The sequence below is a fragment of the Populus euphratica genome, unplaced genomic scaffold (assembly GCF_000495115.2).
Source record: "Populus euphratica unplaced genomic scaffold, PopEup_1.0 scaffold107.1, whole genome shotgun sequence".
NCBI classification, from domain to species: domain Eukaryota; kingdom Viridiplantae; phylum Streptophyta; class Magnoliopsida; order Malpighiales; family Salicaceae; genus Populus; species Populus euphratica.
Genome location: NW_011499994.1, coordinates 22,304 through 35,346, shown reverse-complemented (window position 1 = coordinate 35,346; position 13,043 = coordinate 22,304). Strand labels below are relative to the sequence as shown.

Genomic DNA, 13,043 nt, shown 5'->3' with positions numbered 1-13,043 from the left:
AAAGTTTACTAAAGATGATATATACAAGGATTCAAAGAGCTAGCAAACAAAGGCTTATCTTGATAAGCATGAGCAAGGACAGGACATGACGCAGCTTCCATGCATTGTTAATTAGTTCTGACTTGGACTCATCGAGTCCCTTTTAATTTTGGATGAATCATAGCAGTCTCCTTATCTTGTTAGACTACCATTCTGACTTGAATTTGTTACTTGTTCATTTGCATTTTTTGAAAAGTACCTCTCCTCATCTGAAGATCTTTCTCTCCTCTATAGTCGTTCCAGCTGGCTTTTCTTTTATTCTCTCGTCCTCGCGTCCTCAGGCCAGCTTGGTCTGTACAAGTACCTCCTATTTTCACCTCAGGTTTGCAACTGCAAGGGAAACGGTTTTAGTAAGGGAATGTTTTTGTACGTTCACGGTGCTAGCTGTGAAAGGAAAAAAAGAGAGGCACCTCCCCACCATCTAAGGGCTGGGAATTTATCCCTAACACTTACGGCTGGGATGAGAGGACATTAGAGTGGTCTCCAAGTTTGGTTGGCTATGTAAAGAACCTGTATTGCAGTACAAAAAAAGAGGAGGAGAAGAGAGAGGAGAGACCAAAAACAGAGGGAGGAGGAAGCTGAGAGAGATGCAAAGAATGAGTGAAAAAAAAAAAAAAACAGAGAGAACAAGCATAAGGCTGAGGTTAGAGAAACAGAAATCCGACGAGAACGAGAGGGAAGATTATATCCAGTCTATCCTACATTGCCAAACAGGAGTTCACCAAATCTAAGTGTTTTTTAGAACTCCTAACGACAAAAAGAGGAAGGTGTCTTTGGCTTTCAGAGGCATAACGGCACAGGGTTTTCCATCTGTCTGCACTTCATCTTCTGCATTCGAACAAGCAAGATTTGCAGGCATAAGACTTCGCTGCTTCTTTTTCCCTGCTATATTTAAATTGGTGTATGATGTGATTTCTTTTCAAATCCTGTCTTCCTTTTTTTTTTGGGTTTGAACTTTGAGTTTTTGTTTTTGCTCTATTTTGACAACAAAATTGTGTCGCTTTTCCATTGTTTTTCTTCCACGGTTTTAAGCTTAAAAGGTTTTCATATTCTTTGTTTTTACTTCTAGTTGGTGAGGAGCCATGAGTCTCATAGGTCTGCATCATCCCTGCACGTTTTGTTCGGCTGTCTTTTTGTCCTAGAATGTTGCATAGGAGGTTTTGCTTCTGAACATAACTTCTTCCGGAGGAGAACATAAAAGCGTGAGAGCATTTCCTTTGTAGGGTTTGGTCTTTTTGGGTAGGCCCTGTTGGTCACCTTTTTTCCTTTCTGTTCTTTGAAGGTGGATTAATCGGCCATTTGATTTTTTTGGATCTAGTTCAGTCCTAAATATATGGGGTATAGAGGCATGCTTCCCAGGTTCCTTTTCTCTTGCATGAAACTAGCATGGCAGCGCCAGAGATTAGGAAAAGAGGATATGCGTGAGACACGGTTTCTGTTTCTGTTGTAAGGCTTTGAGTTCAACTTTGTTTTTTTGGTGCGTGCGAACTTGTGCTTTTCTTTTGAGAATAACGGGCAGACTTATATTCAGGCTCTGAGTTTAAGTTGCTACATCAGCTCTCGTTTTGCTTGATTTTAATTGTTTTATGCTTCCTGTGAATTTTGGAGTATACATGTGTTCGGGTTGCTTCTTTAATTGTGATGTTTGGTTTACTTGTGTTGTTTGTATTTCGACAAAATATAAAAATAAAATTTGTATGTTGGATATGATTAATATCCTACAAAATATTTTGAATATGTTTTTTCAGGAAAAAAAACATTTGAAGTTTTTAGGAATTTATTTTTATTCATTATTAATATTCAGATAAAAAATCTTAAAAGGATTATTATTCAAAATATTATTGAAAATAATTTATTATTATTCACTATTAATATTTGGATAAAAAGACCCTAAATGATTAATATTCAAAATATTTTTCTAGAAATAAGAAGTCATCATCCCTTAATAATAAAAGGACAAAGAAATCTATAAAAGATAAATATACAAAATATTATTGAGAGTAACACAACTTGTTCATTTTTAACATAAGGGTAGATTTATGCCTAAAATGTTGTTTAGAATAATTTAATTGCACATCTTTTAAAGAAACCTTGATAATAATTGAGAATATTTCAATTTTTGATTTCACGTTTTATGAGCCGTGAAAGTATGAAATACTAAAAAAAAAATGAGCTTTTAAAGCGCTTTAAATTTCCTTAGATTTTTAATGTTGTTTTTTTTCTCTCTTTCTTCTTGTGATTTACAAGTGGAAACACTTGAAATACCAAAGAGAAAAGTGAGCTTTTAAGCATATTGAATCTTCTTGAATTTCTATATTAGTTTTCTCCTAATCCATGAGTTACAAGTTTTAGTTTGAATCAGCTACAGATTTCAAAAGATCTGTATTGGTTCTCCTTAGTATTTTGTGAATATATCTAAGGTATGATCCACATTGACGAAAGATTATAGGATTAGAAAACACCAACGTCATAGCAATTATAAAACAAACCAAATACAAAGCAACTTATTTTAGGTATAACATACTAGGAGTACTAAAACCTTTCTTTTACACAATTAATCCCTTACTTTAGAATCTTTAAATACTAGTTAGGTTTTCTAGTGACCATAATACTAGGTGGTGACTCCTCTTTTCACAAAACAAAGATCTCGACATCCATTCTCGCTTTGGAAAGGGTCATCATAATTCCGCGCCCTCACAAAGGTATGACAGGTAGCGGTGATGCAACATCCCTTTTAATTCTACCAATAACGAAGTCATTTTTATTTTTTTCTATACTTGTGATTCATTAGCAAAAACTATATGTGGTAATCAAAAAATGATGGTTTATCGTTATTTGTTAACGTGAAGGCATTGTTATTTTTCATACATTATGAAAGTGCTAGTTTTTCATGTGTGCTCCAACCAAAAACTATTTTATACATAGAAAAATAATTAATATTCCACATCAAAGCTACCTTCATATAAAAATTATATTTTCTTGATAGATCATATGTCAAAGCCTTAGATGATCATAACTACTTTAACTCATTAATCAATAGATGAAGAAAAACATCTATGTTTCAACTAGAACTATTAGGACTGGGTATAATCATAAATAAAAATATAAACTTCAATCTCATACACATCCCTAGTGACAAGTTGTAAATCATAAATATCACCGGCAAAAAAGAATAAGAAGCAGCAAATAACCTGAATGGATCGAATCCGTCCATACATAACCCAAGGATGAATGTTATTTGTTTCCTTTAAAAATCAAGAATGCACCTTATTAAAATGTTTTTTGGGCTTCACCAACAGAAGCATTCACATCACTTCATCCACAATATCATGTGAATGATGTCATATCAGGTGCTCATTAGTCTTTTGTGACATAAATAACATTCACAATTTAGGTGTGATTGGAAAATATTTAAGTTTTCTAAGTGCGATAAAAGTCCTTTCCCTACCAATTATAAGTTTATAACAAACATGCCACATGTTCTACACTCAGTCAACTTTGTATTGTTAAGGTAGTACAATATATAGAAGTTCGGATATATGTCAACTTTATGGTATCTTATACTGAAGGGTTTCATCATAGATTTAATAGCATAAAAGTTTTCTTTTAGCCTATTCCCTTCAAGTAAGATGCTTTTCTTTTATTTAACAATTTTATCATAATTAACCTCATTAAATTTATGATCTGACTTGAATGTGAACACATATGCAATGATCAGTAATTTTTTATGATTTGTGTACTCATCCTATAATGGTTCGTCAGAGTCTTTTAAAAGATCAAAAAACTAATCGCGTCCTTTTTAGGTTCTTTATTTACTACTAGAAATTGACCAACATAACACTTATTCTTTCCTTTCGCATCTATAACTATATTTCTATAAGGATTACTTTTATCATCTATAATTTTATGCTCGTTGCTAGAATTAGAAGTTTATATAACCACCCTTTCTAATATGGTCTCGTGAGGAGCATGTGGTTCTTCGTGTACAAACTAACACAAGTACCTCTTCATGAACTTTTTTTTGTAAAAGATACATTGTTACAACATCTAGATCGATAAACTTTTTTATTTTTTCACTTCTTACATAGACATCTAATATTGCTTTCACTAATATTTCTTAGATTAAATAGTGCATAATTAATAAAACCTTAAACTACATTACAATAATTCATTTTGTATTTATGAACAAGAACCGTATATGATAATAAAAAAAATGTTTTACTGTTATTTGTTAAAGTGAAAGCCTTATTATTTTTTATATAGTATGGACATGCTAGTTTTTCATGTGAGTTGTAACCAGAAACTATTTCATATGCTAGAAAATCATTAATAGTTCACATTAAATTTGTTTTAATCTAAAAATTATATTTCCTCGATGCACTATATGTTAAAGCCTTAGATGACCACACCTATTTCAACTTATTAATCGATGGACAAAGACAAACATCTATATTTTGACTTGGACTATTAGGATTGAGTATGACCATAAATAAATAAAAAGATGAACTATAGCCTTGTATACATTCCTAGTGACAAGTTATAAATTGTGAATATCAACGACTTACAAGAATAAGAAGCAATAATAGACCTGAATGGATTGAATTCATTTGTACATAACCCAATATAAATGTTCCTTAATTCATTAAAATTCAAGGATGCACCCGATTAAAATATTTTTGAGCTTCATGATTAGTACTTAAAAGTTTATTTTTATCAAGGTTTTATATTATCATTTTGCACTTCAAGTATCAATAACTCTTTAACTAAAACATATTTTATACATATCTAATAGTACTTAAAAGTTCATTTTTTGCATATTGGTCTTTGACTGTGAATTTTACCAATTTAACCCCTAATTGATCCAAAAACTTCAATTTCCTTGCAATTTGGCCCTTAATTTCAATCAATTAACTTGGTAAAAATTAAATTTGATCTTTTAAAATTCCAATCTTCTCAATTAAACCCAAATTAGGTTCCAAAACTTAATTTTTCACCAATTAAACCCCAAATAAAATTAATTTGACCCATTTAAAGTATAATTAAGTCCTTGCACTTAATTAAATCCTTTAATTGGATCCAAATTAATTCTTAAACATAATTAGAATTTAATTTGGCCCATGATTAAATCAAATTGACCTATTAAAAATTTAATTATGTTATTGGACTTAATTTTTATGCAAATTCATCCAATAATCATTTAATTTAACCTTAAATTCGTATTTGTTTTCATTTTAGGCATAACAGGTCACAATTAGGTCTTGAATTTCCTCTAAAATTTGCAACTTGATTTCCTAGCTTACTTTCTCCATGGGTCTAGCCTTTATTATTATTTTTTATTTTTATTTTGAAAAAGAAATGAATTTTGAGGAATAACCCAGAATTGGGTTATGACAGTTAACATAAGTAATAATCATGAATGCCTAATGAGATTTATAAGTATTAGTATTAATCGAATAAGATAACTAATGTAATAATATTAACAATTTATGATATGATTAGAATCTCTTTTGTGTGTGATTTCCAATTGAATGATAAGAGTTTATAATATACTTGTTTGATATACCATTAGTGGATCCTCTAACCTTGACATTTGTTGTTATCATTATTTAATCCTTATGTTAATGTTCCATCTCAATGTTCTCATCAACTTCTTCTTCTTCTTCTTTTTTTCTTCTATTATTATTATTATTGTTGTTATTGTTGTTGTTGTTGTTGTTATCATTGTTGTTGTTATTGTTGTTGTTGTATTATTATTATTTATAATTTATACAATTAACCTCCTTATGGTTCAATCCTGGTCTTGTTGGGTTATTTATTACTTCGACACTCCTGCACTTGGGAGAAGATATCAATCTTTTGGTCATGTCACGTCACCGTCGGAATGATACACCATCATTTCATTCACCATATCATGTGAATGATTTCATGTCATATGCTCAACAGGCTTTTATGAAATAAATAATCTCAACAGTCTAGTTGTGATTGAGAAATATTTGAGTTTTCTATTTACGGCAAGAGTCTTTTCCCTACCAATTATAGGTTTATAACAAGTATGCCCACATGTTCTACATTTGGTCAACTTTGTATTCTTAAGGTAGTACAACATGTGAAAGTGTGGACACATCTTAATTTTCTAGTATCTTAGACTAAAAGATTTCATTATGGATTTAACAGTATAAAAGTTTTCTTTTAGCCTATTCCTTTCATGTAAAATATTTTTTCCCATTCAAAAATTATGTTGTAATTAACCTTACTCAACCTATGATCTAACTCAAATGTGAACACATGTGCAACGACCAATAATATTCTATGATTTATGCATCAATCCCATAATGGTTTTGTCAAAGTCTTTCAAATGATAATAAATAAATAAAAACTAGTCGTGTTTATGTTAGGTTTTTAATCTACTATTGTAAATTAACCAATATAACCTTGATTCATTTTCATCACATCTATAACCATATTCTTTATTGTCATCTATAACTTCATACAAGTTGTTAAAACTAAAAGTTGACCTAACAATCTTTTCTACCATGGTCTCGTGAGTAATATATGGTTCTTTATATGCAAACCAATACGAGTATCTCTCCATGAACTTTTTTGAAGAAAATGCATCGTTACAACATATGAATCGAGAAATTTTTTATTTTTATACCTCTTACATAGACATTTAATATCACTTTCACTAATATTTCTCAGATTAGGTAGTATACAGTTAATAAAACTCTGAACCTCATTACAATAATTCATTCTACGCAACCCTTTTGGTGAATCTCAACACATCCATAAACAATCATTTATGATTTATATCAAACCTATATAGAATATTAATGACAATATCAATTAATTAATTATGTAAACTAAAAAAATAATAAAACATTGGTTTAAGTCAAACTTATTCAAACATTTTAATAGTACAAATAACTCATTATCAATTATCTATATAATTATAAATTTCTATATATTTACTAAAAATTTCAACTCAACAATAAAATTGACAAATGGATTTACCGATGAATTTAATCAACTAATTTAAATCTATTAGTAATTTTGTTTGAAGAAAAGGACATGTCATTGTACTTTTTGGTTTTTTTTCATTCCTAGCTTCTTCTCCCACTATAATTTTCTCGGTATATAAGGAGAGAATTTTTTATTATTGTTTACCAATAGATACTGTGAGGGTATATTCAGTCAGAAATATCCACCACAATCTACCGACAAATATTCTATTAGTGTATTTGTTTGTATTTATTAATTTTTTGGTAGTGTGTGTTAGCTAGCTTCCTTTTATTTATTTATTTATTTATTCCTGATATAACCTATGATGGCTTGCTGAGCTGAAAATGTAGCATCTCAAGTGTAACGAAATAAGGAGGAAGAGAAGGTTTAGTCAAGGTGCTGGCCTAGAAAATGTGCACACTAGGAACCTTGATGGAAAATATTGATTTTATTGAATCAGATCATCTAATAAATTTAGCAAATTTCTGTAAAATCACACAAACAAGCACACAAAGAAATAACCTAAGTACTACACAAGCTCAAAGCAGATCACATTGTGTAGGAAGGAATGATAAAGTTTCCTTCTCAAGATCATGGAGCACCAACATGTTTTGCTGCTGAACATTGCCAAAAATAGACATGCCACTTGAACTCCCCATAGCCAAGCAAGCAACTCCCATGCTTGAATCACCTATCATGTAGTTTTCGGCCGGCAATTCCAAGTCTGCTCCATCAAAGTGGAATACCAACTTGGGCACCTCTATATTAGTCGAGCCTGATGGCAATGTAAAGCAAACGTCTAGCCCTGTCGAGCCAGAACTATCGACAGGAAGATTAATCTGAGATGTGAACTCTTTGGCTACCAAGTTAAAAGCACGTTCTTCTAAATAGGTTATTGTAGTGCCAGAGTCAATAATTAGGCCACCACTTCCATCGTCTTGGAGTGAAAAGGTGGATTTCTTGATCGGTAAGCGAGTGTCACCCACCGATATTCCTTCAAGAGAAAGATAGTAAAAAGATGGATGTGCTGGGCTACGGATTAAAGGGGTGGTTTTGATAGCGCTACTTGATGCATTCACACTAGCTAGAGATCCCATCAATAGCGTGCTGGTTTTTGCGTCATCAACACTGGTTAAGCAATAAGAGAACTTGGGCTCCTTGAGTTGAGAAACCAATGACAAGGGTCCACGGCCAAGCCCCACTAGGCCAGCACCTTGGCTGAATCCACTTCCTTCATTATTTGCTCCACAACCAAATGCAACATTAGGAACCGAAGCCTTGCCAAATGTTAGAGTTTCGCTTGCCAGAATCCCTTGTGTTGAAGAATAATCGCCATAACTATACAGGTATTCACAGCCATTGCTGCAACTGGACTGGGGTAGTGCTTCACATAATTGGCTAGAACATGATAGCTTAGAGAAAGAAGAGGACTTTTTCGGATCGAAAATAGGGGTCGATTGATGAAAACACTGTGTACAAGGCTTGCACTGAGTCCATATCAAATCACTACCAGTGTCCAAGATGGCAGAGTATGTCTCCGGCGGCGTTCCAATCGCTAGCTTCATCAAGAACTCACCATTCCCTGGAAGAACTGGAGCTTCAATCTCAGAACTTGAAGATGCTACCAAGGCCATTGTTTTGAGCCTTTGCAACCTGTTTCTTCCACGCTTAACCCCGTGTCGAATACGCTCAAGTTTCGTCAAGTTCTTACCTGAATCAACATGTTTCAGCCTAACACGAAAGCCCTTTTGCATCTCTGGATGTTCTAAAGCTCGCCGTGACGTAGAAAATGCGGGAGAAAAAAATATGGTAAACATTGCCAACGCCAAAACAAAACACAAAGAAGTCATGCTAGCCATGATCGAATAACTCAAGAAGAAAATGTTTGTTGGAGAGAAAAGATGGACGGGTTAGTGAAGGTTAATTATATAGGTTAGCCAGGGAAGAAATGGTCTTGCATGATGGACTTTGGACTCTACAAAAAAGGAGAACAAAATGGAGGAGGCATGTGTGAAGAAGACTAGGAGATATTACAGGAGATCATTGAAGATGGTTTAAAGTGGAAACCAAGACATTTGAACTTGTAGTGAGGGTTGAGATATCATCGGTCATGAGAGTGAAACCAAAGGCCGAGTCATGAGTGGTGGTTGGGAAAAATGAGACTGAACTCACATGTTTGCTACAACCATTTTGAGAAAGAAGGACGACAATATCTCAATGCCTTGCAAGTAATTTACAAACCAGGTCGATCGATCCATATTGATCTTTAAAAAACTTAACAAGTAGGGCCGAGTTTAATAACCGGAATAATTTTATTTTTTGGACTTCCCTGCCATTTGATGAGTATATCATAATACTTGTATTCATTTGCTTTCACCAATTGTAGTTAAGTCTAGAATCATTAACTTGTTGCATGAGATCTACAACTTGATTGAATGGTGTAAATATTGCAAAATAGACAGACCATAAGGATTTTTTCCTCCTTAAATTGGAAAATTCTTTGTTCTTTTAATTTCCACAGATTTTAATTCATTGATTCTCTTTGCTTCTTTCTATCTAGTGCAATATGTTTACAGAGAAGTAGAAGAATTGTGTTCAAGTTTGGTGAGCTAACTGGTTTACTAATTATAATTAGGTATTGATGGAACAAAGTTGGTTTGATGGTTCTATTATGGCAGATCCCATCTGTGCTTTTACACATCTTTCTTCATATTTTTTCTCTTTTTGGTTAGAAAAATTGCCCCATTCACCAAAAAAAAGCAAGTTAACCTTTTTGGCTTTGACATTAAGAGTTAAATATTGATACTGAATAATGTTATGGATTAGTATGCTCTCTTCGTACAAATAATACATAATTTTATGATATTCAAATTATAATTATTGATTATTTACAACATATGAGAAAAATAAACACAAAAAAAAGAGAAAATCATATCATGTTCCACTTAAAAGTGATAAAAAAATATTTTTTTCATTAAAAAAAGATCTTTTAATTTTTTTTCCTCATGTTTCTTGTTTTTTCTTTGTATCAGTCTCTCTTACGTTGTGTATATCTTATAGTTACTACTTGAATACCTGGAATAATACAACTAGTAATGTTAATTTAGTCTAGAGTGATATCTTTCATTACACACACACACACATATATATATATAATTGTCATGATCTTGTTATATTTATAGGAAAATAGAACAATTCATGATTTTTTCCCCTTGATTATCGGATAATCTTGGCATTTGACCTTAAAGAAATTGAGACAATACGAGGTATAACCTATCATGTTATTCTCAAATACGAGAAGATCTCATATTATGATGGGACAATGTGAATTGTTCATGAATCATTATATAAGCAATTGTCCTTTGAGGAAAAGAAAACATCACTTTCTTGAACTCATCTCCGAACCTAACTTAGAAATTGAGTTGGAGGAATGTGAGCAAGGTCTAAACAGCAGAGCCCTTAAATTTAACATCTCGCTTTTTTATTGAAAAAAAAAAAAAACTTTCCTCCTTTGCAAAAAATGGTATAGACATTTGTGTTGGAGAGGGAAAGGGTAGGAGCACGTTATACATCCAAAAAAGCATGCGTCATAAATTAGTTTTCGCAAATAATTAATTAAAAAAAACCCGGAAAGGCCTCCAAGTGGATTAAGAGAGAGAGCATTGTGAATTTGTCCACTGCTTTCCTTTTTTTGGGTCCTTTAAAAAAGAAATCCAGCCATTTAACTTCTTTTTCTTTCAATTTGACCCTTTCATTTGAATTGATTTGAATTGTACTAGTATCATCTATTAATAGGATGGACTCAGCTGATTAATTCGAAAAGCTCTGGAAAAAATAAAAAACTCTATTACAGTGCGTGTGTTTTGGGTGGCTTTCCTTTCAGTACAAGGTTTCGCAAGCTTTTCTCCCGACCCCTGCTCTTAGCAGGATGAAGCATTTCAGTTGGGTCAAAGGAAGGAATTTGAGTGAAGATACCTCATACTCAACCCTCATTCAGACACTCCCTAAGGAATGTAAAGAGAATTTGCTGATCAAAAAGAAAAGAATAGACATTTGACCTACTATACAAAGTTTCTAATACATGAAAGTCATGTATGGGGTAAGCCTTGCAGCTTTTAGCATCTTATACTTTGATCAAGGAATATAGAAGCTTGAGTAAGCAGACATTTGATGTTCGAAGACTCTCTAAGTTGCAAAAATCTCATGGCAATTTGTATGATGATATAACCGCAACCAAAGCAAATCTTAAGAGATGAGAAAGACAGCCAACAGTTCCATATTTTTTTATGGTAAGATCAGTTTCAGTTAAAATATAAAAATTTGTAAAAAACTTGCGGGTAAGGGAGAATTTTTAGCTGAAATGTGTAGGACAATCTATGCAGGTGAGTATAAAGAATATGATAGTTCTGAATCGCTAGTTGTGGATATATTACTAGTGGATTATGCAGAAAATCTAGCATACTCATTTATAAACTAGCTGTGAATATGTTGCTAGTGGATCATGCAGAAAATCTAGCATATTCATTAAACTGATAGGACAAACCAAAGCCTAAAAAGAGGCTTGTTCACACCAAACAAATAGTTTAATAAGAACGAAAACACATAACTTTAAATTCAACCATTAAAATAGACTCAAATTTTGCAAAATAATTCTACAAAATCAATTCTATTTGAGTTTGTAGGTTAAGAAAACCCTCAAATTAAACCCAGATGATTCTATTTGAGTCAATTTCAATATATTTCTGTTTTATTTTGAGATTTGTAGTTTAATTTTGAATTTTATATTTTCTTTTCTATTTGAACTTGAGATTCTGATTTTCCTTGTAAATGTTGGTTTTCTAAGCTAATTAAAGTACAAAGTACAGTACATCACATTAGAGAAAAACATTTCCACAAAAAAATACTAATTAGAATTCTTACGATGACATCCCTTTTCGGCAACAATTATGTTTTTCTTTGCTTGTTGTCTTCTTGAGCGCTGTTGAGGCAGAACCAAAACAATAATTCCAGTGTTTGAGATAATTCATGACCATTTATAGTTAAATTAACGACCGAGGTGTCAATTTTCAGCGCAAGGTTAATTGTAAGCATGATTGACGACATTCAACAAAGACTGCTGCAGTTCCTGGGATTATAGATATTTGATCCAGTGAAATAGAACATCAATAAAAGTCGGTGTTATATCACTAAAGAGGAAAGGGGAATAAAATAAGCAAAATAAAGCCAATTCCAAATTTCCAATACCTTAGCGACAACCTACCTTCAATTCTCTGTCAAAACTCTAGTCATCACTTCCTACTTACTTGGATACAACATACAGGCAATTAACTGTTGTCATAAACCAATTCCAAAAGTTTGCTTCTGTCGAGATTTATTCTTACCCAACAGTTTCATCTGGTTTGCATGTTCTTCTTCGTCTTCCAGCTTTTTCCTCCAAGCAGCCTCTTCCTTTTGTCTTTGGATCAGCTCTAACTCACGAAATCGTTCCTCCTCTTTCCTTTGTTGCTCCAAGGCTTCTCTTCTCTGTGCTTCTTCCACTCTCCTCCTATTCTCTTCCAGCATCTTATCCAGCTCTTCTCTTTCTTTTCGAGCTTGTTCCTGAGTGGTCATATTCATGTCAAAATGTGCACGAGGCCAAAATGACAGAAACCTCTAATGAACTGGTTTTAGGGAGCAACAAATTTCTGATACTTCTAGTTTCTTTAAAAAAGAAAGAAAGATAGATAGATAGAAAATAAAAGAAAAGCTTATTCATATGCTTTCAGCAATAAACGTTGATCAAAATAGATATTGAATGGTACACTGTTAGGCACAGAAGAAAAGGGAACTGATACAAATTGAAAAAATTAACTGTGGTGCAGTCCGCTTACATATGACAGACAGACCAGGTAAATCCATATCTAAGATGGTTAATGTAAGTGGGTAGAAGAGCAGAAGAAATAGAGCTGGGGAAAACTAACTTTAGGAGGGACCAACTCAAATACTTATCTAGGTTCACGGTTCAG

At 32.7% G+C, this 13,043-nt stretch overlaps 2 protein-coding genes across 2 annotated transcripts in view; both read right to left on the bottom strand.

The window, feature by feature from the left end:
- Positions 1–7,467: 7,467 nt before the first annotated feature.
- On the bottom strand, positions 7,468–9,292 carry LOC105140521 (aspartic proteinase nepenthesin-1-like). The gene has a single exon (XM_011047390.1). The coding sequence runs from the start codon at positions 8,895–8,897 to the stop codon at positions 7,578–7,580; it is 1,320 nt and encodes a 439-aa protein (XP_011045692.1). The 5' UTR covers positions 8,898–9,292; the 3' UTR covers positions 7,468–7,577.
- A 2,848-nt stretch (positions 9,293–12,140) lies between these two features.
- LOC105140520 (uncharacterized protein At1g10890-like) overlaps positions 12,141–13,043 on the bottom strand; it is a 3,351-nt gene continuing 2,448 nt past the window's right edge. The window contains exon 4 of the mRNA XM_011047389.1: positions 12,141–12,636. Within this exon, the coding sequence (XP_011045691.1) occupies positions 12,373–12,636 (264 nt within the window). The 3' untranslated portion in view covers positions 12,141–12,372. The remainder of the gene's footprint in view (positions 12,637–13,043) is intronic.